Source organism: Pseudophryne corroboree, chromosome 4 (assembly GCF_028390025.1).
Source record: "Pseudophryne corroboree isolate aPseCor3 chromosome 4, aPseCor3.hap2, whole genome shotgun sequence".
Taxonomy (NCBI): domain Eukaryota; kingdom Metazoa; phylum Chordata; class Amphibia; order Anura; family Myobatrachidae; genus Pseudophryne; species Pseudophryne corroboree.
In genome coordinates, this window is record NC_086447.1 from 715879364 (window position 1) to 715904978 (window position 25615).

Sequence of the window (25615 nt, forward strand, 5' to 3'; positions counted from 1 at the left end):
AGAGAAATTAGAGATTTTATTTGAAGTTATACCCCTTTCACAAGTAAAACAGTTATGTGCCAAAAGACCTTAAATGACACATAGACAATGAAAATAAAGGTGTTGTTGCTATCTCTCACTTTATGTATCAAAGTTACTTTTGGTTATTATGGCTGCTGCATAATTGCACTTTATTTGTAAAAAATTTTTTTTTTTTTTTAAATGCTACCATTTTGGCTTATGTAACATTACGTTTGGTGCTTTACTCTAAAGCTGGGTACACACTAGAGCGACGGGCATTCGTTCCAACATCAAATGTCCTTGAGCCCAGTGGAACGACTTTAATGAAGGATGGAACATCATGTTCCTTCCTGCATTAGCACAAACAAGGTCGCTAGCGGTATCACTAGGTTTGATGTGCTGCACATCAAACCTAGTGTCCTTCGGTAACGACCACGGGAGCGTGCAATCACCCATACACACTGAGCGATGTAGTCGATTTGAGGTTACGAAACCACAAATCAGCCCAACATCGCTCCAGTGTGTACCCAGCTTATAAGTGAATGAGATTTGCCAAAGCTTATGTCCAATTGACTGCTAAGTTATGGCTAATTTATCTTTACACCGTGTTATTAAATAAGCCTTCATTGTCAGTTGGCTGAAAATCATACCTAGAAATAAAAACACAACAACAAATTGTCCACAATACAATTCAGACATGGCCAATAAAAACAGACAGTGAGGGGCGCAGCAACATACTTGGAATGTGCATTCAATGGGAATGAAAAAAACCCAATACATTAATAAAACAAGTAAATGCACGGTAGGTCTGTCTGACCTGTTCACATTGATGGCTTATTTAAATGGTCCATAGAAAGCATTTATTTTTGCTAAAAAGTCTTGGAATGTACTGGCGTTCCCACTCCCAGGACCCCCCCTACACCTGTGGCTGTATGAGGTTTCATGGTTCATAGCGTGGAATGTTAAAGGCTTGCATATGCAGGTTGATGATGTTCCTGGTCCACTCTGCTGCATCAAAAACTGGAACCTGGAGAAGATTACATTCAAATACCAAGATGTGGCATGGTGGTTCTGCAGGCATGACTAAGTGGGGGTCCCAGTATTGCAACATAGCAGTTGTACTAGTTGGGGGTTTTGGGAGGAGGAACTTATAGCAAAAATAAACACTTCCACGGAAAAAGGAAACAAAGAAGTATGGCTCAGATAATGTCAGTATCTCTTTTAAACCTGTATACTACTGATGACCGCATAGCATCTGTAAAATAGTCATCCATGGAATTTGACTATTACACCCTTGCAGAGCAGATATTACAGATTCAAATTTGCAACACAAGTCCAGCAGCGGAGATATTATCTCCCCCACCTGCCGTTTGGAAAACTTCAGTACAAACCAAGACAGGTGCTAGACAAATCTCATAGGTCTCCTCTTCCCAGCAGGACACAGGGCGACTTTCCTTTAAAGGTATCCTCTGACTGCCCACTTCTCTGCTGATTGAGAAAGAGTCATCCATGATGAGTTTGGCCTTCCGGGTGTCAATCCGAGCAGAGCCGCACACGTGCCTGTTGGCTGTGAGTGAAGCCTTGGCAGTAGCGGACATTGTGTTTTTCCATATGGATCCTTTGGTCACCATCATGGCTTGAAATGCCAAAGTGTGGACATGTAGCCTGGTCAGCTGTCTTTGACCCTCTCTAAGCTCTTGGGATCTGAGTAGCGTATAAAGCTCACGCATTTGGTCAAGAATGGAGGCCACTCGAGGGTATGGGTCTGATAAGACTGTGATGTTTCCCCCTTTAATTAGACTAAGCAAATTGGGAAGCTCCTGTTCATTCATGCCTAAGGAGTCAGCGTAAGGTATGACATATTCTAGTAAGTCCTTCATCAGGCTCTGTTCCACAAAAGAGGCCATCTCAAAGTGGGAGCCTATCTTATTATCCATAGACAGCATCATTTCTTGAAGTACCATCAACCTGGCTTCACGCTGACCTGTATAAATAATCACAGAGAAATTACAGCTACAAGATCAGTAAACACTGTTGAAGCATTTTGAAATCTTACTTAAACTTCTTACAGTATCTGCCCAACATTATACTTTCCTATATATTTCTCTAAAAAGTTCCTTTACTTGGAGAACAATGTTCACAGATTCCGCCCCAAGTCACTAAGCATGCATACTGTAATTCACCATACTAGAGTTATCTATAAAGTAGCAGCAAGTCCATACTAGCTTACTGTGTAGTTCTTCAGTCATTTAGTCTATATTGCCATTAAGGCGCCAGAAAGAAATTCACTATGTTCTATAGATGGAGACAGCCATTTTGGATGTATTATCATGCATAAACTTGTGATTGGACGCTTCATATGGTATTATTACCTAGAATTTAAAAGTTGTGGTCTATATATATTTACATGCGTACAAATGAATTGTTAATAAACTAAAAACTCCATAGAATTGAGTTTATTTTTATTTTACTTTAACCAAGTCTTATTACAGTCAACAATAACCCAGCAATTTTTCATCACAGGGTTATAGGAGAGATTGCCAATGGCAGGATCCCAGGAAGGTAACAGGGTACCAGGAGGCAAGGAACAGAATCAGGAGGGCGACCGAGTGGCGGAATGTTTGTAGGCCTTTAGAGTCCCAGAAGAGTGTTGCTATTTATTCCTACCACGCTGGTATTCGGATCATCAAAAGCACTTAGGGGTCTATGTACTAAGCCTTGGAGACAAAGTGGATGGAGAAAAAGTACCAACCAACCAGCTCCTAACTGTCATCTTTCAAACATGGCAGTTAGGAACTGATTGGCTGGTACTTTATCTCCGCCTACTTTATCTCTTTCCAAGGCTTAGTACATTCTGATAGTGGGTGAATGAAGACAGACATAATAGGTCATTCAATGGGGAGGAATTCATTGGCAAATTAATGGAACTGGTTTAGCTCTGTTAATATGACAGCGGTTCAACAGCAGCGTACGTGCATGGAAGCAACATGGTGAAGAATTTGTCTTTTTCTGCCTAAATCCCAAGCTCGGTTTAAGCCATTAAGGACTCCTCTGCTCATGCTGCCGTGTGCCAGTATTGCAGGTCTCCATGGGGCCACCACTTCCACTAGTATTTCCTTAATGTTTTACTGCAGTAGTATATACAGTTAATGGGGTTTGGCATTATGACCGAGAAGGAATGCTGGATGCACACAGCAGGAATTACAGAAATGGTCAAACTGATATTTCTATCTCTCATCCTCATCCTGTCTGGAATTATAATTTTATGAAGCCATTCCAAGTAACTAACAGGCATGGCATAGCCTGGGCATAAACTTTATATTACAATAAGATCATGAGCTTAGACACATTACAGACTTATAAAATTGGTGGTAGACATATGTAACTGCAGGGCCAGACTGGCCATCTGGCAAATACCAGAAGGGCCGATGGCCTATTGGGCTAAACAGAAAGCCGGGCTGGCCACACGCAGTCCAGCCTTCTGCCTCTCTTTTGCCCTCCCATCCGTGTGTGTTACTAAGATAGATGGGGGGAGTGCTGCGAGGCCAGGCCCCTCCTACTTGTGGTACGCCCCTGTGACCGTGGCTGCACCCCCCTTGACATACGAGCGCGTGCACACACACACTCCAGGGCTGTAAAGCAGCCCCAGTCCGTCACTGGTAACTGCTCTCTGTACAAGTAATACACACAGTTCTCATACTGTAATTTAAGGTATTGCTCTCACCTGGCTTGAAGGGGAAACTATCCATCATTTGTAAGCCTCCAATCACAAGAAGATCTGGTTCAAAGCTTTCCAGCTGCGATTTAAAATCTTCCAGGGAATCAATCATGGGATTGTGCATATCACTGTGCACGATGTACCTGGTAAAAACAGAATAGTGTTAATAAGGCCATATATAGGATTAGATTAGATTCCCAGTACACTGCATTGGCCTAATGATACTGTATGTCAGGGGTGGGGAACCTTTGGCCCTCCAGCTGTTCTTGAACTACACACCCCACCATGCCCTGCAAAAGTTTTAGCATGGCCAAATAGCAAAACTGTAGCAAGGCATGCTGGTATGTGTAGTTCAACAACAGCTGGAGGGCCAAAGGTTCCCCACCCCTGCTGTATGTGATCACAAGCTGTGATATCAGCGAGTATGATGGACAATAACAGGCAGAGGAAAAGTTGAGCAGAGTTGGAATTTGACCACGATCGGCCTCCACAGCTGCACTAATAGGTCCCAGTAGAAAGTGGAAGTATATGTATGCTCTTTGCCCAAACCAGGAACTCTTGGATCTCATCCAATTCAAGGTGATGATGATGTCCAAGTGGAGCAACAAGACCTGAACATATCTGCCCACCTTTAGCTCAATGTTCTGAAAATATAAGTTTCAAATAGTCTGTCTTTTGGCTAGTATAGATACACACACTGCCATAGCATAGTCGATCATTTGTCCACTGAGCAAGCAGTGCATCTATATGGACTAGCAACCACTTTACATGCTTTTGCAATTAGAAAGCCTACACCGTTTTCAATCTCATTTATCCAGAGCTATTTGCTAGCTAATGATGTGTCTCTGACATCCATGCCAAATTCACCTTATCCTACTTCATAATACATAGTCAATTTAAGAAATCTACTTTACTATAGCTCTGTCCAAATGTAACTTAACAATTACCCTCTCCTAGAGTCACAGGTCTGCTAAAGACAATATTGAGTAACCTGGCCTGACCAGCATTCTACACGTAACCTGCCTTATACATTATGGGATGTAAATGAATTAATATGAAGCCACACATATGCAGAAGCTCCAGTTTTCAAAAGATACTGCTTGCTAATGAAAGCAGGTGCGGGGCTTGGGTGCAGATTTTTCTCTTGCTCAAATGGCCCTTCCTGTCTTATAACATGGAAAGGGTAGACTGTTCAGACAATCAGCACTGCTAAATCAGAGTAATGGTTTGCTACTACTCCAATTGCCAGGACCCGTTCAGCATATGTGCAGGACTGCTCCCGCATTATTGCTTGTAGTGACCCAAAACCACAGTCAACTGGGGGGCAGGGCTGAAGTCCTTTCTTTAAAGCAGGGGATGGGTTGTCCCCATTGTGTAGGCATGCCTTGGCCAGGATTTGCAACTTCCGACACAGATTTCTTAGTGACGGCAAAATGAAAATATCCAGAGACATCACAAAGATGGTGCAGCCTACAACAAGGCGTCACATTTTCAGGGGGTGACACCAAAATACTGGCTCCTCCTTAGTGACATGGAGCTGGGTGCTGCACTGTGCATTCTCATGGGGCAGCCCAGGTTCTCCTCCGGGAATGCAGGGCATGCCCCTGGAGTGATGTAACGGGGCCTTCCTGTGAGGCCAGGCCTGTCGAATTGAAGTAAACTCTGTGTAATCTAAGGCCACACCCTCCCATTGACACCACTCCCCCTTTTTGACAATGCATGCAGAAAGCGTGCGGGGGAACCATTTGCCACACCAGGTGTCACGAGCCCGGTGCCACCACTGAAAATACCGCCCATCCTCAAATGGACAAGGTTTTCTGAAATAATACATTGCTTCATCCCCAGGCACAGCAGCAGATTACAGCAACTTCCATGAAGCATCTATTACCACAAGATACTTCCTGCAGCATTAACATATTTACACACAGAAGCTGCACTCAAAGATGCTGTGTGCACTGCGCCCATCTCTGAATCAGGCCTATAGTGCACTGCTGGGGGCCCAGTGCAGGTACAGGACCAAACAATGGGCCTAATTTAGATCTGATCGCAGCAGCAAATTTGTTAGCTAATGGGCAAAACCATGTGCACTGAAGGGCGGAGGGGGGGGGGGGGGGGGGAGAGATAAAACATGTGCAGAGAGAGTTAGATTTGGGTGGGGTGTGTTCAAACTGAAATTTAATTTGCAGCGTAGAAATAAAGCAGCCAGTACTTACCCTGCACAGAAACAATACAACCCACCCAAATCTAACTCTCTCTGCATATGTTATATCTGCCCCCCCTGCAGTGCACATGGTTTTGCCCATTAGCTAACAAATTTGCTGCTGCTATCAGATCTGTATTACCCCCAATGTGTATGCTGATATAATCAATATGGGGTGCAGTACTGGCATAATCAGAAGGGTTACAGTCACTGCTGGACATAATGTGCGAGTGGTAATTTTGGGAATGGTAAATGGGACTTTCAATGTATGGATTGAGCATTTTAAAAAGAAAAGACAATTAAATTACTTACAATTAAATTATAATTACAGATGATTGCCGAAAAATGAAAGTTACAAAAAATAATAATAAACTATTTTAAAATCACACTAATGTTTAATACACCTAGCAGTCCAGTATACTATAATAAGTTGGAAGCTTTCTCCATAAATTTGGGATTCCAGTCACCTGTTGGCTCTCCGCGAGATGTGACTTCCCCACTTAGCCCCTGTTGAATATTCCATAATGAGATGTATGTCGGCATCCGTTAAGGACTCCCCAGCAACTGCAAATAAGGATCATGCACATGAACACATTAATAATATCCACAAAAATGTAACAATAAGAGAATATTTCACATTCATGCAAAACCAATTAAAACACATAAAAAAGAGAAGCAAAATCACACTAAAGTTATAAGTTTGTTAAACCATAATTTTACACAATAGGATCTCAGATTGCTATAGGAATCAACTCCTGATTCTAGTGACAAAGGGGTACATTTACTAAGCAGTGATAAGAGCGGAGAAGTGAGCCAGTGGAGAAGTTGCCCATGGCAACCAATCAGCACTGAAGTAACATCTATAATTTGCATACTATAAAATAATACAGAGCCGCTGATTGGTTGATGGAGAAATTTCTCCACTGGCTCACTTCTCCGTTCTTATCACTGCTTAGTAAATGTTCCCCTATAGACTGGAAGACAAAGTATTACAATTGTGGCTGTTTTAAAATATACTGTCTCCACTGGTTGCCATAGCAACTGTTAAACCATTGCTTTTACTCTTATAGCAGATTAGAGAAGTTTTGTTATAGTAAGAATATATCTTATTATAGTGAAGAATTGCAACACTGTTTTAAGGGAAAATTAAGTAATTATTCTAAATTTTCAAAAAACACTGTCAAAGCCTGTAAATATACATACTGTGCTCATGTTAGTGTTGTTGATTAACATACACAGTAAAATTGCTATGTTACATTTTTCAAGGGAATACAAAAATAAAATTGGTATAAAATGGCAAAAGTCTAACAACACACCAAACTTCAAGTAGTGTGGCACAGTGGATAGCACTGCTGTTTCACAGAGATGGTGTTTTAATTCAAACCGAGCCAAATCTGTACAGGGAAAATACCCAGTTTATGGCTCCAAAGCTTGTTCCCCAATGGAAGTCCACAGTCAGTCCAAAATGTCCATTTGTTTAAAAGAGTCACAGCAAGGTAACGCCAATGCGTTTCGGGACTTCACCTGTCCCTTTATCAAGGACACTGCCTCGATAAAGGGGCAGGTAAAGTCCCGAAATGCGTTGGGTTACCTTGGTGTGCCTCTTTTAAACACATGGACATCCTGGAGTGACTGTGGACTTCCATTTATTACAGCGCCATCAGAGGAAAACAATGTATTTTGGAAACTACAATATCTACCATCTCCATGTTACGTTTTTATTTCCTTCTTTAAATTCTGTACTAATAAAAGACAAAGTATCACCAGTCACAGGTGTGCATTGGCTGGAACACTGAAGTACCATTAATCATGTTTTGTGCTGGTTTAGACACAAGCTTACTAGTCATCGTGATATCTCACCTGTAATGCGGTCAGACAACACACTAAGTTCATCCTGACTCAAACGACCGCCAAGCAGAACATCACATCCTTCAGCAGCTAAGCGGTTGGCCATGACTGGAGCATTCCCACCCAGAGCCCAACGCATTTCAGAGAGCCTTTTAGAGGCACCTACAAGCTTCCTGAACAAGGTTTCATTGGACACATATCTTCTGTAAAAGAAACAAAAAATATCAAATGTAAGAAAACAAGTAAATGTTAGACGTTAACGAAAAACAATCAAATTAATATTTATTTTGTCTGCCCGCTAAATAATATAGTGAAAATGAACAATGCACTCAGAATTGTCTGCGTTAGGGGAAAGGAGCTCATCTTCCATTACGATTACAGAGCAAGACTGTGACAATCTATCTCTTCTTTCAGTTTTACCAAACTTCATACTCTTATTTTAAATAACAGAAAATAGAATACTTTAATTAATAGACTGTTGTTACTAAAAAATAAGTTTAGCTCTGTAATTGTCATTTAATAATGCCTTCAAGGCTGTACTTGTATAAGATATCTGCCATCTGATGCCCTCCCTACAAGTAGTAGAGCGGCTGGCAAAATAAGAAGTGTTATATGTCATGTATTAGATTAATAAAAGTCTTACTCTGAAGCTGCACCAGGAGGAAAAAAGTAGGCAAAGCTCTCTGCCAGCTGCGTCTCCGTCTCGATAAAGTTGTGGTGGATTGGATTGTAACTGGGCTCTATGGCTGCTTCCTGCATCAGTGCCACCCCATCTACTATTATATCAAGGCATCCTCCAAAGCCTGTGCAGGAAAGCAAGGAAAGGCGGATCAGTTATGTCTTCTGTTACAGTATTTCTCCCACGTGGAGCACTCTACAGACCATGGTGGTGTATGGGAGGTGTTTGCAAATACAAGCAGACTGACTGATGAGGGCAGTAGTTACCTGTGCCTTTGCAGAAACACATAGAAACATTAACATCATATATAGTCAGACTTAGCAATACCCACATGGAAAAGTAACGCCCACAAGCAATTTACTATTTATCAAAATGAAATACAGACATAACCATTACAGTTTCATTGTCTCAGTCATATGACAGACTCCTGCAATTTTATTTAATGATCTAGGAGTATTTAATTATAAATGCAATCTTTGATCACATATTGGTTGTTACGCTTCTTCTCTAGGGTTACACATGGCATTAGGTACTACATAGATAAATTGAAGGAATGAGAATTAGAAGATGGAAGTTTCTCAAACGCCACCGTTGCTTGAGCATAGGTGACATAGGGGCATATTCATCAGGATAAAACGGTGAAATGAGAATTTGTCTTTTTCAATTCTCATTCTTCAATTTCACAATTTTTTTTTAATATTCATCATGACCTCTCTATGACTCTCTTCTGAAAAACTGCTATTTTTGCGAAGCAGCTTTTCTGAAAGGTAATCTTTTTTACCCCGCAGTTGACGTGTCTATAAGGACTTCATCACAATGCACATGTGACCGTTGGCTTCCGTACCCCCTGCCCTTCCCCACGCCGCTAACCCGGCAGCTGTAACCCCAAACTGCTGTTGTACAGATTCCCTCCTCCCCTGCATATGCCACCTGCAAAAAGCGGCCTGCTGGGTCTCCTCTACCTGCCTGGTGTTGTGCTGCAGGCACTGTGTAGGCTACTTTAGTATGGGGAGTGTGGAAATTATCATGGCAAGGCTGTAACAAGGAGATATGAGTGGTATCTCTTTCGTTACAGCCTTGATGAATGAGACTGCCATATAAAAATGAGAAACAGGAGTGATTTAATTGTTAAAAACCCCTGTTTAGTAATGATGAATAGGCCCCTTAATTAATACCTCAGTCAATTTGATTTAACTATCTGGACTCAAGCATGGATATCCTTAAAACCTGAACTGTAATGGTGGAGTCTTGGGAACTCTACCGTAGCGGAAAGGATGTAGCAAACCTATAGAGGATAAGTGAAGGTGTTGCCCATATCAACCAATCAGAATCTAACTATCATTTTATATACTTTACTGATACAGTGGCATGGAAAAGTTTTTGCCCCTTTGTGATTACTTCTATTTTTGCATATTTTCACTCTTAAGGGGGTATCTAATTTAGAAGCCATCTGTTTTCCGACGATAAAAACGGGCTGATATCCAATTAGAGGCCGCTCTTATCAGCCCAGAACGGACCCGTGATCGTGCAATCGACATGGGATCCGGGATAAACTCCCAATCCCATGTGTTATCGCAGCTCCAGCAGCCACTTATTACAAATTATTCTTCAGGTGCCTGAGGCACCCAAAGCATAATCCCTGATAAGTGCAGCATCGGGGAAAGGAGCACGCCACATCGGGGCTAATTGCATAGCTCCCTGCTAACCTGTTAGCAGCAGTAAATTACTGCTACTAACAGCATACCCTCCTTAATTGTTTCAGATTTTCAAACAAAATTTAATATAAGACAAAGAGAGAGGTGTACTAAAGCCCCGTACACACAGGGGAGATGCGATCTAGCACACACCGCTCAGCGCGCATCTCGCTTCCCTGCTGAGCACACAGCGTGATGTGTGCTGAGCGGGGGGGGGGGGGGGGTGCTCACTTAACAGAGCAGTGAAGTGAACAATCTACTAGATTTGGCATGCATGCATGACAAATCTAGGGTCAGCTGGGCCGCACATCGCTATCGCTATGGGACATACACACAGAGAGATCCGTGCTTACTTTCTACGCAATCTAGTCGATTGCTTAGAATTTAAGCGCAGATCTCTCCGTGTGTACCCCCCTTAAGCCTTGGAGAGTGATAAAGTGGAGAGAGATGGTCACACGAATTGGTCACATCAATGCAACTAGTTAAGCATTAAATTAGGTATCATTAATATACAATTGTATTTCCATTACTATACTACTCCTGCAGGTTAAAGCAGCAATCCCACATATAGGATTTGGGCAGGGCAATCTATACCTTCTGTTTCATGTTACTGTAGGTGATTTGTATCATGATCCCTTCATTGGAATGCACAAAGTAAGATATTGGCACTGTATAAACAAAGGATGATAATACATTTGGCTGATTTGTGATGTGTAGTTATGCAACAAACAGAAAGTCGCTTGTTACCTACCTTTGTTTGGGGATGAATATTTATTGCCAACAAAACAGTCAATGGGCTACAACCCATTAATGGTGCAGTCTATGAGGCAGTGAAGCTGGAGTTGGTCAGTTCCTATAAACATCCTGTTCCAGTTCAGTAACATTTGCTCCCAAACTCACAGAAAGCCTGCTTGACTGGATTTTCTAGCTATAGATGTTTAATCTGTGTTTACACAGATCTCAGTGACCTTGTGCTAGCTCAGCACTATTAGGGTGTGAAATGCTGCTAGCGATATCACTTTCATGAATGGTTGCCTCTAGCAGAACCCTTTACATGCAATCACCTGATCTGTTGTATTCTACATGCCTAAAACTTATTGCTGGCAAAAACTGATGTTTATTACACGTTCTTTCCTATTGTAGAACTTCATCAGGAGTCAAAACTAGGCTAACCATTACACCATCTACGCTGCCAGAGAATTAGGGGGACATTTACTATCCAGTGATAAGAGCAGAGAAGTGAGCCAGTGGAGGAGTTGCCAGTGGCAACCAATCAGCACTGAAGTAACATCTATAATTTGCATACTATAGAATTATACAGAGCTGTTGATTGGTTGATGGGGCAACTCCTCCACTGGCTCACTCCTCCGCTCTTATCACTGCTTAGTAAATGTCCCCCTTAGTCCTATACACCTTTCACACCGCACAAATAACCCGATATATTGCCGGGTCGATGTGCGGTGTGAAAGCGGGATGTCCCGAATTCCCGGGTCACCTGACCCGGTATTTCAACCCGGGAATAAAAGCACGGTTATTACCGAGTCAGGTGCAGTGTGAACGGGTTGCCGAGTTGATGTGACCTGTGACCCGTTTACAGTATAGGCAGAGGCTTCGCTAGAGGGACTGGCGATGCTTGGAGATGATCTGATCTCCAGGCGCCACCTCCGCACACGTCACCAACTCTGCAATGTCGGGTGTGTGCCACCAGTCTGAATGGGGTCTCAACAGGGTCGCACCCGTGAAGGACCCGTGCACAAATCCCAGGTGCGACCCGGTACAGTGATGTGAAAGCTGTATTAAGAGATCATCATTTGAAATTGCTTGCAAGCGGATAGGTGACCACAAATATTGCAAGGGTGCAGATAAAGGTTGAATTCAGTCACTACGATCTATAGAGATTACACCAAATAAATCTGATGCCATTAGTCTTAAAGGAAGGATAGTTTATTTATGCGAGTGTTTTGTCTTAATCGGCAAACGTGTTGTTCCAAACAAAACACAGAGGAGACAGAGTTACACTCAAGCAGGATACACTTACACCCGCACTGCATGCATGGACCTGAATGTGAGGTGCACACATCTATGCATACAGCCATCGTTACCAGTGCGGACTTGCACCAGCCCTACAACTGGTGCAAGAAATCCATACAGCTCTCTGTATACACCAAACTGCACAGTAAGCCATCTACACGCCCTATCTAAACTTAGCCTACGTGTAAATGACCTGTTGTCTCACAGTTACACCCATCCAGCTGCACATAGAGCTGCAACTGATCTGCGTATAACTCTGAAATTGCCAGTAGTATGCACAGTTCTAAAAAAAATATTGCTAATCCCGTCACAAAATGGCCTTGCATGAATCGCTCCCAATGCGAGCTAAGCAAACTAGTTTGCACAGGATAATTTTTCACGGTGTCTGCAATCCTCTGTTGTTTAGATGAGGAGTGGTAGAAACTGTAGGACAGTCCTAAACAAAATATTAGGCATACTGTATTTTACAGCACAGACGTGTGATTTCCACCACAGTTTGCCTGAACACTTAGCTTTGATTATGTCTTCTGTTTGGAGCACCACGTGAGCAAATTGTAATATGCGTTTGCTTGTCAGAAAGAGCCCTTAGCAGCTGAGATTTCTGGCTCCTGGGCTCTCACATGCTGACAATACTGAGAACTGCCGCCTATATGGACAGACATAGAATTGGCACTGTTTAGCAAGAAAGCAGGACGTAATGCTTCAGGCACACTACTCAAAAAACAGAGGGGTTTATAAATATCCATACTAGAGCTTATGCATAGAGAAATTAGCAATGTTTGGGGGGAATTAAGTTCCTCATGACATCACAGCGATATCCAGCTACTCTCATTTCTGTCTGTCAAGCTAAACCATTTTAGTCAATTTTCCTGCACAACTCAACAGGATGTGGAGAAAAATAATCAAATGCCAGGTATACACTACACAATACTGTAAACACTGCGCCCGATTTCAATGGATCAGAATGACACGTCGCTCAAATTGTCCAGTGTGTATGCCCTATGTCGCTGATGATGCACACTACTGCAAATGGCAAAGACAATAGTTGTACTTACAGGAGATGTCACAGCTGCAAAACAAGACAGGCCCTGTAAGATACTGCAGTGTTTATCCCTACACCAGTGGTACCCAAATGCAGTCCTTAAGGCACCCCAACAGTCCAGGTTTTAAGGATATCCATGCTTAGGCACAGGTGACTTAATTAGTACCTCAGTTAGTTTGATTATACCATCTGTGCACAAGCAGGGATATTCCTGTAACCTGGACTGTTAGTGTGCCACTGCCCTATACAATAACCACTAGGAGTAGTTGTATCATACTTGCCTACCTGACCCTCTCCATGAGGGAGAAAATGCTCTGTTCCTGGACTTTCCTGGTAATGTATGATTGCCATCACCTGTGGTGAGCTAGTCAATTGATAAGAAAGGTGTTTCACCACAGGTGATGGCAATCATACATTACCAGGAAAGTCCAGGAACAGAGCATGTTCTTCCTCATGGAGAGGGTCAGGTAGGCAAGTATGCTATAGGTCAGGGCTGGCCAAACCGGTCCTCGAGATCTACCAACAGTTCATGTTTTCCAGGGCTCCTGGAGATCTGTAGAATTGTCAGTTAGGAATGCATGCAGCACATCTTAATTAGTAATACCTTCACCTGTGCACCAGCTAGGTGGTCTGGAAAATGTGAACTGTTGGTAGATCTCGATGACTGGTTTGGCCAGCCCTGCTACAGGTACTTGTCTCGTAATCCCTGCTTCAAATCTGTCAAATCATTCAGAATTACACCTGCAGCTCTCTCCCCCACACATTACACTGAAAATGGCAGCTAAACACTATTTATATGACCTTTGGCACACATCCTCAACCAGTTGGCTTATTGAAACCTTAGTTTACAACTTTACATTATTAATAGTTATTTTCAAAATAAAAAAAGTTGATAAATAATAACTAGATCCAGTGAACCACAAAATAAATCATTCACAGGATTACAATTGCAGTACTGTATATATGTGCCAAATGAAGAACCCCTAGTTGCCAACAACATTGTACATTTTGCTGGTGAGCTGGCACATTAAATAACGTCCCATGTGATAACGTCTTGGTGGACCTTGGAGCAGTACAATCTCCAGGTCATGTTGTTTTGATAACAGTATTTGCATTTTAAATAATCTACTTTACAGCATGTAAAATGACTGAAAGAAAGAAGTGCATGGAAGAGGCAGCTCAAATGAATTTAGTGTGGGCTAGCTCAAATGAATTTAGTGTGGGCTCGGAGGTGGTGTATATTTTCAGGGACAAATTTCTAGAATTTGGGAACATACCTGAAAATTTTGTATAGATAGCAATTATGTATTTCAGCAGGTATATTAAGGTGTCTACTACGATATCCCAGCTGTACTGATCCCCACCACGGAATGCTGGCAGTAGGGCAAGTGCAAAAGAGCGGTACGCGTGCCACACTATTTTTTCTCCCTCCAGTGTTGTCGTGGACACCCCAAGAGGGAGAATAGTTGTCGGGATCCCGGCGCCGATATGCTGAGCACCGGGATCCCGACTGCCGGGATATCGAATGCTTGCCATATTGAGGCCTGTCAGTGCATGATTTAGGGGTTAATTTAGGTTAAGCCTTGATAAAGGGGACGGAGATAAAGTACCAACCAACCAGCTCATAAGGGATGGTATCAGGGTTCCCGGCGCTTGGAATGCTGGCAGTCAGAAGACAGACAATGGCATCCTAACGAGGAGAATCCAGACACCTGCTAGAGAAGTATTGTAACCTGCTAGGTAATGACATAGTAACTGAAGGGTTAAATCTCCTCTGTCATTGTGCATTGTGTAAATATTGTTTCTTTTTCTTTTGCCTTGGATTTAGCTTGCATTGCATAAAATGAATATAGCTCCACCCATAGTTTGTTGGGAACTGTGTGAAATCACCACCCCTAGATGAAGTACTAGGCTGTATCCTACTTCCCCCCATGTAGCCTGTTTTATCCCTCCTATGCAGTAAAGTTAAACCAATAAAGTATTTACTTTTGCCTACCCCTCCCTGGACATTCCAATCCCTCCCTAGACAATGATGCCTTATATACCATTGTTATGAACAATAAACGGAGAGTGATTCTTAATTACATGGTGTCGTGTATAATCTGTAATTTTAAGGATTGCTCTCACTGACGTCAGTGGCCATCAAATCGAGGGGTACAAGAAGAGGCTGATATCCTTTCAAGTGGGGGCTCAGTCCTGGATTCAGTTGATCGCCCCCGAATCGGTAAGATAGAGAATTCATTGTCTGTCTTTTCCGTAAGGGATTGCGTTCAAACACTGAATTTGAACTCGCTCCGTGTTCCGGGAACACGTGACAAGGTAATATTTAAGTCCGGGACTTAATATTACGTAGTTTTATGTAAAGCCATAAAACAGGTATCAGGGATACCATATAATCTTTAATGTCTGGGACTTAAAGATACGTCTGAGAAAAGCGCAATTCTCCAAAGACGTTAGTATCTGGGATACTTAAAAAATAGACCTGGGGTCTATACGTAACGTAGAAAATACCCCGATTTGATCGCCTATATATTCTTGTATGTTTGTAGTGTGATAAGTTCTTATATTTGGTTCAGACGGCTGGTAAGTTTTCGTCTGCCAGATATCTTACTCAAACACTTTTCTTGCTTCCTGTTTAAAACGCTGTATTTTTTCTGACATCTTGTACGAAGGTAAGCGTACCCGTCAAAAGATTTCATGTTCTCATTATACAGATAATATTGTGATATTGTCAATGACTAATTAACTGGTGTTAGCTAATGCATGCATAGAAAGTCTTTTTGTTGTGAAATTGTATAGAAGGTTTTTTTTTAAACTGCATTTTTGTTGTGATATTGCATAGACAGTTGTTATAAGTTGTTGTAGAAATTGCGTAGAAAGCTGGTGTAGATTGTATTCTTTACTATGGGAGGGGGTCAGAGTAAGACAGTCATTTATCCTCCACCTTTACCAGGAGAAACATGTAAGGAATATGTTGCCCGTAACTCCACCACAGATTATTATTTAGTTAACCCTTGGGTAGATAACTTAGCGGGGTGGACAGAGAAAGTTGGCAGCCCCAGCCCATTCCCCCGTGATGGTATTAATTATCCATTTTATATGGACATGATCAAAGGGCTTTGTCTGGGAGACAAGGAAGCCTGGCCGTGGTATGATCATGACCCACAATGGGACATGACATATATGCGCGCTGGAGGAGAGCAATGGCTCACGATAGCACCTCATTGGTATGACAAAAATATCAAGCAGAAACAGCGTAGAATAAAATCTGTAACTTCCCGACTACACAAAGCTGAGGAATTTAGAAGCAACAAGTTTCTAAAAAACTCTTCTCCTCCGCCCTACAGTCCCCTATACCCCTCCTTAAAAGACACAGATCTGTTAGCTGCAGTTGCTTTGTCACGAATTCCGATGCAAAGGGGAGGGGGAGGAGGGGAAGGGGAAGGAGAAGGAGGCTCAGTTGCTTTGTCACGAATGCCGATGCAAAGGGGAGGGGGAGGAGGGGAAGGGGAAGGAGAAGGAGGCTCAGGAGGAATAGCCCCCCCTGACAGTACCCTCCACATAGACGTAACCACCCCCGCCCCTAGTGCCCCTACTCCTAACAAACAAATCACCTCCCGCCGTAACGCTGACTCAACTGTTATCATTCACCACCCTCTTACCCCCTCCATAACGCGATCCGGCACTGGTTTCCTTGAAAACAGTGCTGATGCCAGCAGTGTCGCCACCCAGCACCTGCCCTTTATGACAGTAGGGGATCAGTTGTTAAAGAAACCCATTGAAATAGAGGATTTGGACAGAATTGTTAAGAACTGTCCCAAACCCACTGTTGCACCTGACGGCTGCATAGCTTACTTGAAAAAGGCTTGCACAGGACGCAGCTATACTCAAGAAGATATGAAGCTGATCATAGATGGGGTTATAGACCATTACAACGGGTGGGATTGGAAAAAGATTCCCACCATAAACACTCCTACCACCTTTAACGATGCCGTTCGCTACCCTCTCAATACTGAGGACGGTGTAAAGGCGATGTGGACGGAAATTGAGACCCATATGAAAGGGATTTTTAAAACCCGGGCTTCTCTTCCTATTGCCGTAGCATGTAAACAAAAGCCCACTGAAACTGTCACTGAGTTTTGGAAGAGGTTTAAAAAGTGTTGGTCTGAAGATGCAGGTCTTACTCTTGTAGATACAGACCATTTACTAATTTCTACCTTTGTAAATAACTTGTTGCCATCTGTTATGGTCCCTGTTAAGCAAGGTGTTTCTTCCTGGACCTCTGATAATATTAAGGAATTTGAAAAGCACTTATATGAAAAGGAAGCTGCAGGATGCTTTGATGTTAAAAAACCCTTGCAGAATGCCCCAACTCATAATTACCAAAATCACAGAAACCGGGGAGATAGACGCCAGCAGCACTTTACTGGCCCACCCCGCAATCCAGCCCGATATCAAAACCCACAAGCCAGGCCACCCCACCCCCCTGACTCTGCCAGCAGGAAACAAACCTCCTGCTTCAACTGTGGAAGGGACGATCACTGGGCAAGGGATTGCCCTTGTCCCCCACAAAACCACCGACAGCCCCAAGCTCCGGCTCCCTCCCGGGATCATCCCCGACAGTCACACAACAACCCCTTTCAGGATCATGTCCGATTCCGGGTTGACTGGCAGGATCCCTCCCACTGACGGGGCCCGGAGGAGGGTATCCCAGCCTTTGCCCAACTCACCAGACACTGGAAGGACCCACCGCTACTAACCTTGATTATAGGAAAGAGAGCAATCCCTTTCCTGGTAGATAGCGGGGCAACTACTAGTGTTTTGTGTGTCGACCTGTACGATGGTCATTTGGAAAAGACTGCTCCTTCAATGGGAATCAATGGGATACCCACAGATGCTTACCTGACAGATGCCCTTAGTGTCAGAACCACGGGAGGCACGTATATGGGTAAACACAATTTCACTGTAATACCTGAATGTCCAATTAATCTTCTGGGAAGGGATCTTCTTAGCAAACTCGAAATCTCCATTCTCCCTTCACCCACTAGCAGTGGCCTGGAGGTCGAGTCCCCACACCTACCGGTGTGGGAGGCAACAGACATTACACCTGATTTTGACAAAGTGAACCCTGCTCTATGGTCGGAGGGTCCCTATGACACTGGCCTCATTCCTTGCACACCATATAGAGCAACCCTGAAACCTGACACACAACCTGTCTATCAAAAGCAATACCCCTTGTCACAAGAGAAGGTTGAAGGTCTTAGACCAATGATACAACAGTTTCTCCAACAAGGCATTCTCAGACACATAATCTCACCTTACTGCACACCAGTCAACCCTGTTGCTAAGTCAGATGGTAGTGTAAGGTTTGTACAAGACCTCAGGGCAATTAACCAACTCATTGTGCCCATAGCACCCATTGTACCTGACATTAACTCACTCATTTCAGCTATCCCTGCAGATGCTGCAATTTTTTCTGTGATTGATTTAAAAAATGCATTTTTTAGCATTCCAGTGGATGCACAGACACAGTTACTTTTTGCATTTTCTTTTGAGGGCAAGCAACTCACCTGGTGTCGTTTACCCCAGGGCTATATTGACGCACCCGTTGTCTATAGCATTGTACTCCAGGCCACATTGGGGCCCTGGCAACCTCACCATGGTTCAGTCCTGCTACAGTATGCAGATGATCTGCTGCTCTGTAGTCAAACTGAGGAGGCCTGCCGGGAGGATGGTATATCACTGTTAAACTGGCTCTGTGAATGTGGACACAAGGTGTCCAAAACAAAAATGCAATGGTGTAAGAAGCATGTGGATTACTTAGGTTTTGTGCTCACTCAGGGGGAAAGGAAAGTCAGTCCACAGCGCATTCAGTCTGTATTGGGCCTGGTCACCCCAACTACCCAGAGAGAACTGCTGTCTTTTCTGGGTATGGTAAATTACTGCAGACAGTGGATATCTGATTGTTCCTATTATGATAACATTTTGAGACAAGCCACACTGAAAGACAAACCTAATATTGTACAATGGTCACAAGAAATGTTAACTGCATATGAAAGCTTAAAGTGTATGTTAATGAAAAGTCCGGCACTTGGCCTCCCCAACTATGTACTACCTTTTCATTTGTTTGCAAGGGACAATTGTAAAACCATGGCGGGGGTGCTCACACAGTTTCATGGAGGAAAGTTGCGCCCAGTGGCATTTTTTTCCAAAGTAATGCCTGTCACTGTGCAAGGTATGCCTGCTTGCCTCAGGGCACTTGCAGCCTGTGCAATGGTAACTGAAATGGCCACCACACTCACCCTAGGCCACACAACAATACTTCACACCACTCATGATGTTCTAACCATTTTAAAAGGGTTACACACACAACACATGTCAGCTCAGCGCCTTAGTGGATATGAGGTTCTCCTTTTAAACAACCCCTCACTCACCATTAAGTATGCCACCAACTCTTCAGGTCCTGCACCCGTTCTCAACGCTCTACTGGGGCTCAAAGGTCCTGAAGACCACCCTCCTGAACCCCATGACTGCTCAGCCTCCATTGAGTCAGAAACATCCCCCAGACTGGACATGTCCCCTGTCCCTGTCCCCGACGCGGATGTCATTTTTGTAGATGGTTCCTGTAGCAGACCCAATGACACCACGTACCAAGCGGGTTATGCTATTGTCACTCTCCCTGACATTATTCTGGAAGCACAGCCCATTCCTTACCAGTCAGCACAGGCTGCAGAGCTCATTGCTCTCACAAGGGCTTGTCACCTTTACCGGAATAAACCAGTCACCATCTACACTGACTCCAAATACGGGTACGGCGTCGTGCATGACCATGGGGTCATTTGGCAACGCCGTGGTTTCCTTGGAGCTGATGGAAAAGGCATATCACATGCCCAACTCATCTCTGACCTTCTGCATGCCATAACCTTACCCTCTGACATTGCAATCCTCCATTGCAGGGCACACACCGGGGGGAAGGATGCAGTCTCCCTTGGAAATGCCCTTGCTGACTCTGCTGCCAAACATGCAGCCTCACAGCCCATCACTCAGGCCCACATGACCATCATGACCCCCCCAGCTCTCGACAACCATTACCTGATCACCCAGTTACAGGCCTCAGCCTCCACTGCCGACCTAGCTGACTGGACTTACCCAGTTTTGCAGAAGAATCCTAAAACAGGATTAATCTGCAAAGAGGGGAAACCTTGTATACCCCAGTCCAGTGCACCCTTGTTTATTGCTCACTACCATGGCATAGGACACCACAGTAAGGCAACAACTACCTTACTTTTACGTAATGATTTCTATGTCACGGATGCCAAGTCATTAGTAGATCAGTATGTCAGTAGATGCATCACTTGCCTGCGAAACAACCCCAACAACCCTGACAAGGCAAAACATCAGCATCTTGAATATCCCACCACACCCTTTACACACCTGCAAATTGACTTCACCCATATCCCAGGTACTGGTAAACAGGAGTATGCCCTGGTCATTGTAGACATGTTCTCTCGATGGCCAGAGGTATTCCCCACTAAATCTGAGGATGCAAAGACAGTTGCTAGGATCCTAACTCAGGAAATCATCCCCAGATGGGGGTGCCCATTGCAAATCAATAGTGATAAAGGCTCCGCCTTTACAGCAAAAATTACACAGGCCTTGGTAAAGGCCCTGCAGGTGGAATGGAAGTTCCACATCCCGTATCACCCGCAGAGTTCAGGGGTCGTAGAACGCATGAATAGGACCCTCAAAGACAAGCTTAGGAAGGCCACAGGAGGCACCTTCCACAAATGGAAGCAAGTCCTTCCCATTATCTTGGCAGAAATTAGAATGACACCACAAAAGACTTTGGGTTACTCCCCCTTTGAAATATTAATGGGTAGGCCCTTCCCTACACCTTGGGCTAAGAAACCATTAGTAATACAGGAGGGAGATCTAGAACTTATCAGAGAAGAGTATGTCAGGTCCCTGATAATAAAACTGAATGAAATTGAACATGAGGTTGTTTGTAAAAACCCTTTGAATCCACAGGAACCTACACACCCCTTTAAAGTCGGAGACAGAGTCGTGGTGAAGGTGCTCCCCAGGAACAAGAGCCCAGGAGACTTTACCTACGGTCCAGAGACAGAGGTCGTAGCAGTAACCAGAACAGCAGTCCTGACAGAGGAAAGCCCCACCTGGATCCATGCATCCCGAGTGAAAAAGGTTCCTAGACCAGACCTAGAGAGGGAAGCAAGTGATTCCAGCGAGGTACAAACGGGGGCAGACAGCCCTGACCTCCCACCTAGCGAAGACAGAAGAACAGAGGAGGATGAGGAACCTGTCCCCTACCTCTATCCTGGGGACTATGTTGATAATCCTAATGGTCCTCACTTGCCAAGCTACAGCTGAAGTAGACATTACACAAAAATCCGGCACCTACACATTTTGGTATAACTCCTCCAATACTGAGGTTGCCGCCTATAAAATAGATTTCTGTACCATTGCTCCCTGTCTTAACAAACATTATGCCTGGCAGTGTGATCAGTATGGTACACGTAATACCCCCACTGAAGCCTATATTTGTGTTACTAGTAAATATTGGGGAAATAAATGTGCGTATTGGGGATCAGTGGGATGGAATTCTGGCCATAGTTATGGATACCAGCCCAAAGAGGCTCTCTCAAGAAAAGACAAATATGGTGAGTCCCTGCTTACCCGTCTTACCCTTCATAGACAAAACAGATGTGATAGTAAATTCATATTAAGCATAAAACATCCCCAGTCTACTGATGCAGGCACCTATGTCCTAGGTGAATCTTTTTTTTTTAAACCCATCCCTTACACCATTCTTGTTACAGGATATGTTTAACAATGAAAAGTATGCCCAGCTCAAGCCCCCTAAACCACGCCCCAACCTCTTGAAACCTCATATAACCACCTTCAAGGATATGATGGCCGTTAACAATCCCACCTTTAAAGACACCCTAGCTATTGAAACTGGTTTCTCTGACATCAATTTCTGGTTAGAATGGATGAAGTATAGTGCTAGCAAACATAATAAAAGTAACTGTTATGTCTGTGGCAAATCTAGGCCCCACCTAGGTACAGTGCCCCTTAATATACCCCTAGAACAGGAAAATTGTTTTTTCAGCCTTTTTAATGACACCAAAACAAATGACAGTCAGTGCGAAATGTGGAAAAGGGAATATCCCATATTGTCAAAAAATCCCAACCCAGGAAGCACCATAACCATATATCCTGGAAACTATACCTGTTATACATCTAACACCACCACAGGGAGAAATTTAAAAACCTTCCCACCAGGGTATTGTGCAAATAAAAGAACAACTGTTTTAGTCAACCAAACTAGATCATTAGGCGACATTTATTACATATGTGGGGATATGAAACTTAGAAGTAAATTAGACACACCATGGTATGGTGAGTGTGCCCTGGCCAAAGTCATAATGCCACTCCTAATGATCACCGATGACCCCACTCCTCCCTCTAATACTCCTGCTAATCGAAAGAAAAGAGCACTCCCAGGAGGTAGCTTTGACCCCCACGTATACATTGATGCTATAGGGGTCCCAAGAGGTGTTCCAAATGAGTTCAAAGCTAGAGATGAAGTGGCTGCGGGTTTTGAATCATTGTTCCCTATAGTAACTGTAAATAAAAACGTAGCCTGGATTAATTATATATATTATAACCAACAAAGATTTGTTAATGATACCAAAGATGCTCTTAAAGGTATAGCTGAACAGCTAGAAGCCACTTCCCAAATGACCTTCCAAAATAGAATGGCTCTTGACATGATTCTAGCAGAAAAAGGCGGTACATGTGTTTACATTAGTAAGGTGGAAGGCTGTTGTACATATATTCCTGACAACACTGGTCCTAATGGTAAGGTTACTTTAGCCATAAACAAATTAGAAACCTTATCCATAGAACTTAAGAAAAATTCAGGTGTTGATAACCCATGGAGCCAATATTTTGGGTGGATTGAAAATTGGAAACAGGCTCTTGTGCAAATAAGTATATTCATAATAATAACTTTAATCTTTATAGGTCTCATAGTTTATTGTGTGATTCCCTGTGGAAAGAAACTCACATCTAAAGGTATTGACACAGTCTTGATGTATTATGATGTTACCACTAGCCCCATCACCTCCTCTGATAGCAAAGGCCCCGATGATTATGTTCAATATCTAAAAAATTGGAGAAACAAAAAGGGGGCTCTACAGAAGAATCATGTCGTATAACAATCATGATTCTAAGAGGGGATTGAAGGGTTAAATCTCCTCTGTCATTGTGCATTGTGTAAATATTGTTTCTTTTTCTTTTGCCTTGGATTTAGCTTGCATTGCATAAAATGAATATAGCTCCACCCATAGTTTGTTGGGAACTGTGTGAAATCACCACCCCTAGATGAAGTACTAGGCTGTATCCTACTTCCCCCCATGTAGCCTGTTTTATCCCTCCTATGCAGTAAAGTTAAACCAATAAAGTATTTACTTTTGCCTACCCCTCCCTGGACATTCCAATCCCTCCCTAGACAATGATGCCTTATATACCATTGTTATGAACAATAAACGGAGAGTGATTCTTAATTACATGGTGTCGTGTATAATCTGTAATTTTAAGGATTGCTCTCACTGACGTCAGTGGCCATCAAATCGAGGGGTACAAGAAGAGGCTGATATCCTTTCAGTAACCCTCCCTACTCGCAGCCTAACATTAACCCTCCCCTCCACCCCGCAGCCTAACCCTTCCAGTTTAGTGCCCATCACTAACCCCCCCCCTCCCTGCTTAGTGCCTAACCCTCCCTCCCTGCATCCTAACCCTAACCTCTCTCACCCTCCTTGCTTAGTACCCAACCCTACCCCCTTAGTACCTAACCCCAACCTTCCCCTTCCCTAACCCTGAGACAACCCCTTCCCACCCACCCCCCCACAGCCTAACCATAACCATCCCTGTCAATCTTACGATTGGGATGCCAACAGTAGGTATGCCAGGGTCAGGATCCCAGCGCTGGCATTGTGATCAATGTCAGGATCCCAGCATCATTTTTATACCAGCGTCGGGACTCTGACTGCCAGCATGCTAGCCGGATCCCGCTCCTAAGTATCATTTTTCAAACACAGCCTGATTGGTTGGTACTTTATCTCCAACCACTTTACCTCTCTCCAAAGCTTAGTACACAGACCCCATAGTTTTTCAAAATTAAATAACAAAGGCTAGAGCTGGAAACTATTCTACAGGATGATTTTGGTTCATAATTCTGGAAGAGTCTAGGACTCTAATCTTCAGGATGATAATAAAAGTTTACAACCGGGTCACCGACTAGAGACATAAAAATCTATTTTACTCACCAATTGCTATGCGAGGTGGTCTGTCTGCATCCAATCCAACTTTCTGCTCAGCTCGAAGCAGCGATGACAGCACCGTATCCATCCGGTCCTTCAGGTGGTCCTCCTTCACATTGCGGAACCAGTAGGCAGCCAACAGGGCCAGCAAGGATAGCAGCGGGAGACACAAGAGCTTGGGGGCAGCCATGGAATGACAAAAAGCGATCTACCCAAAGGATTTAAACAACAAATGGCTACTTGTCCCTACTACCCCTGTTTCTGTGTGGCCACAAAGTAGAGCCCCTACAATGCCCTGAGACCACCCCACCTGCACTGGCCCTTTCCAGCTGTGCCACAGTACAGGGTCATACACTTCCAAATGATACACATACATCCAGTGGCACAGTGCAATTACTTTCCCATGCTAAATACTGTGACAACCCTGACCCTGGACTAGCTACACGTATGCAACACACAGAGAGCATCTGCAGACATACTATCCCCACACAGCAGCTGGCTGGTTACTGGCTCCTGGAGTAAATTATCTCAGGTAAGAGTCCTCAAGGGTCAGGATGAAAATCCTGCCTGTATATCCCAGGTACCAGCAGCCTCTCTCCAGCCTCTCTCCCTTCATACATACAGCCCAGTGCTGCTGCTCTCCCTGTACTGGCCTCTTCCTCTGACTGTGCTGCCTGGTAGGAGGAGGAGTGCAGAGTCACACACACGGAAGCAGCAGCACCCGGACTCCTGCCTCCATCCTATAGAAAAGAGGCATTAGCTAGGTGTGTACGCCTCCAGCTGATCAGGGGGGTGGGTGGCTGCTGCAGTGCTGACTGAGGCTGGGCATGCTGCTGCTGTGTGTCTGGTATCTCCCTGCCCATCTCACGTCTGTGCATCACTGCCTGCCAGTGCCTGCCTATCTCTCCTGTAACAGAGGCAGGGTGTGTCATGAAAACACTAGAGGCTTTCTGGAACACAATGCTGGCTAATGTGCATTACAGGCCCCAGCTGCTGCAGCACCACTTGGAAGCTTTAGGTTTGCAGCAGTAGCAGAGGGCATTTTTGCACCTAACATT

At 43.9% G+C, this 25615-nt stretch overlaps 1 protein-coding gene across 2 annotated transcripts; it reads right to left on the reverse strand.

The window, feature by feature from the left end:
* On the reverse strand, positions 1 to 25615 carry LOC134910217 (ADP-dependent glucokinase-like). Of its 2 annotated transcripts, none has more exons than XM_063917998.1 (6): positions 24564 to 25615; positions 8410 to 8569; positions 7779 to 7969; positions 6386 to 6482; positions 3725 to 3861; positions 1 to 1984 (listed from the first exon to the last, which is right to left on the reverse strand). In XM_063917998.1, exons 1-6 carry the CDS (start codon positions 24745 to 24747, stop codon positions 1317 to 1319), a joined length of 1437 nt encoding a protein of 478 aa, XP_063774068.1. In that variant the 5' UTR covers positions 24748 to 25615; the 3' UTR covers positions 1 to 1316. The 2 variants fall into 2 exon arrangements, with proteins under 2 accessions (XP_063774068.1, XP_063774069.1); XM_063917999.1 differs by lacking the exon at positions 24564 to 25615 and adding an exon at positions 13226 to 13303.